At 44.0% G+C, this 2985-nt stretch overlaps 1 protein-coding gene across 1 annotated transcript in view; it reads left to right on the plus strand.

Annotated features, from left to right (window-relative positions):
- Positions 1–1749: 1749 nt before the first annotated feature.
- The window catches only part of BPIFC (BPI fold containing family C), a 50861-nt gene continuing 49625 nt past the window's right edge, over positions 1750–2985 (plus strand). The window contains exon 1 of the mRNA XM_027769035.1: positions 1750–1903. Coding sequence (XP_027624836.1) covers positions 1750–1903 — 154 coding nt within the window. The remainder of the gene's footprint in view (positions 1904–2985) is intronic.

Below are 2985 nucleotides of genomic sequence, written 5' to 3' on the forward strand. Positions count from 1 at the left end.
ATTCTTAAAGAAAGTGAAATACTTAGACGTGTGGGTATCTGAGGAAGACTATCAGGAAGAGGAAAGAGCAAATGCAGAGACTTTGGGATACAAGTTGCTTAAAACATGCAGTGATGTGAGGGCCATACGAGCCAGGGGTGTGTGCTAAGGAAGGAGGTCAGCGATGAAGCAGAGGCATGAGGAGAGGGCCTCATAGCTGGTAGAAGGACTTTGGCTTTTACTCTAAGACAGGGAACCACTGTATGAGAGGCAAGTGACATGATCTGACTCATTTTTAAAGGACCACTCTGGCTATTGTGTGCTAGAAAGGGCAAAGGGTTCTCAGTAGGAGGTTCTCACAAACGTCCATGTGAACCAGGCTTAAACCAGGGTATGAAACAGGGGCAATGAGACCTGCCTGCGAGCAGATGATGCCAGGTGTCCAATGGCCAAATGGATGTGGCTGCATTATGCAAAGGGTGTAAGAGCAAAGAGAATGAGCCCAGTGTAAAATGACACAGTGAGGGGACCTTTCACTGAGAGGCCTCTACAGCTGGTCCCAGAGGATACATTCACCAGGTATAATGTGAGTGTGTAAGAGGCAGAGAGTGAGAGAGAAAGGAAGAGAGACAGCATGTGTGTATGTATGTGTGTTTACATTGGGGGGGGGGTGAACGAAAATCCCCCAAGCAAGAGAGACCTGATAAATTGAGGAATGACCAATAGCTCAATGCAGCCAGCTCAGAACACCACCACTTGGGCAGAAAAGGAGGGACCGAAGCTAAAGGAAGTTTGGTGGCAGTTGTGAAAGACTTTGATTGTCAAGCTAAAAGCTTAAACTGCATCAGTGACCAGAGGGGAGTCATCAGGGTCTTTCATCAGATGGATGATTGTTTCATAGCCACCAAGACCATCTATCTAAATTACTGATTTGTTCTAAAACTTCCAAGAATTCTCCTCCTTCCTAGTCCTTTCTCTCCTCCGTATTTTTCCCCTGGCATCTCCCAATTTTTGAGTTTACTGAAAAGTGGTTCTATTGTATTGTATTGTATTGACCTTGTGTGTGTGTGTGTGTGTGTGTGTGTGTATGTGTCTGACCCACCGAACTAGTCTGTAGGAAGCAGAGGTCAGGGGTCATCTGTAGGTCACTTCTACATCCTTGGCACCTAAAACACATTCTAGTATGTTTAATAAATGATTACTGGATGGGTGGATATATGGGTGGGTGGAAGGATGGACAGATAGATGGATAAATGAATTTGGGGAAGTGAGCAATGGAGATGAGAAAGCCTGGAAATGATGCATGGAACCAACCAATGAGAAGGTCAAGAATACTAAAGGAGGACTGACAGGTGGCATGGTAGTTAAGGCATTGGACTCCCACATGGTTGACCACGGTTTGAGTCCTGGACCTAGTGGTTTGCTTTCTCACCTTCCTTCTCTCCCTTTCTCAGTTTCTCTCTGGTCCAATAGATAATAATAATAATGAATTAAATTAAATTATTTTTTTAAAAAAAGAATATTGGGGCCAGCAGGTGGCACAGTGGTTAAGGATGCTAGACTCTTCACAGGGCTGATCCTGGTTCAAGACCTAGACCTGCCAGCTTGCTTTCTCACTTTCTCTCTCTCCCTCTCTTTCACTTTGTCCTTTTCTGGTCAAATTTAAATAAATAAATAAATAAATAAATAAGTTGAATAAAAACAATTCTTTTTTCAAAAAGGAATACTAAAGGAACCGTGAATGTTGGTTATTTGCAGATGCGTACAAGGATGGTCCCAGTGCTCTGGGCCTGTTTCCTGCTTTGGAATCTCTACATAGCGTCCTCTAAGACCATTTACCCTGGAATCAAGGCGAGGGCTACTCAGCGGGCACTGGACTATGGTGAGTTGGATGACTTCAGGAGCCGGGTTGCAGCCGCCATTGGTGGGGACTATGACCCAAGTCCAAGATCTCCTAACGTGGGCTGTGTTATGACTGAAACGACTACACTGGGTTGATCCAGTCTCTTATGCAAAGATGGCTGGAAAAAAAGTATTGCCTAAAATACAGTCACATTGACGGGAGTCATTCACACAGTCACAGATTCCCTCCCTCCCCCCCTCTCTCTTCCCACTCATATACACATTGAGCATTTCTGAGATTCGGGGCACTGAATAAAAATCCACTAGAGGATAGAGGAAAGAGGAAAGGGTATATGGGAGTTAAAGTAATACCTTACAGCTTCAGAAAGGTTTTCGCTTTGAAAGAGACTTAGAAGCCCCTAAAATTGTGTGTAAAATTTAACATGGGTGATAATTGTGCATTTTTCTTGAGAAAGATTCCATAATATTTATTAGATGTGCGAAGAGTCTGAAACACTGATGGATTAGGAACCACTCCTTTAGAGAGTTTTAAAAACACTGGGAAAAGGGAACCAGCAGTTAGCGTAATGGCTATGTTGCTGGACTCCCACGTAGTCGACCATGGTTCGCGTCCCGGACCCAGTGGTTTAAAACTCACGCCGGGCGCATGTGCATGCGTGCCCAAGATCCCAAGGGGAGAATGGAGGAGAAGGGGTTGCAGTGTGACCATCCCCCCTGGGGGGTGATTTCTCGCTTTCTGTCTCTATGTCTCTCTCTTTGTCTGGCGAGCGCATAAATTAATGAGTAAATAAAATTAAAATATTTTTTTAAAAAAATCAATATGACTTTCCTTGAGCTAATTTGAGGTAGGGGAAGATTGTGGAGAGGAAAGGAACTATAAAATCAAAACACATAGATCTGCTTTCTCCTATAAAATTTTGTGTGAGATTAGCTGAATGTAAATTGACAGATCTCTCCTAATCCTATAACTAAAGCAGTCAACTCAAACAACCTTAGCTACTAGTCTAATAAAGAAATACCAACTAAGTCTACCAAAAAATACCTTTCCCGGGACCAGCAGTTAGCATAATGGCTGTCTCTGGACTCCCACGTAGTCGACCGCGTTTCGTGTCCCAGACCCGGTGGCTTAAAACTCACGCCGGG

The sequence above is a fragment of the Tupaia chinensis genome, unplaced genomic scaffold (assembly GCF_000334495.1).
Source record: "Tupaia chinensis unplaced genomic scaffold, TupChi_1.0 Scaffold148234_1, whole genome shotgun sequence".
Taxonomy (NCBI): Eukaryota; Metazoa; Chordata; class Mammalia; order Scandentia; family Tupaiidae; genus Tupaia; species Tupaia belangeri.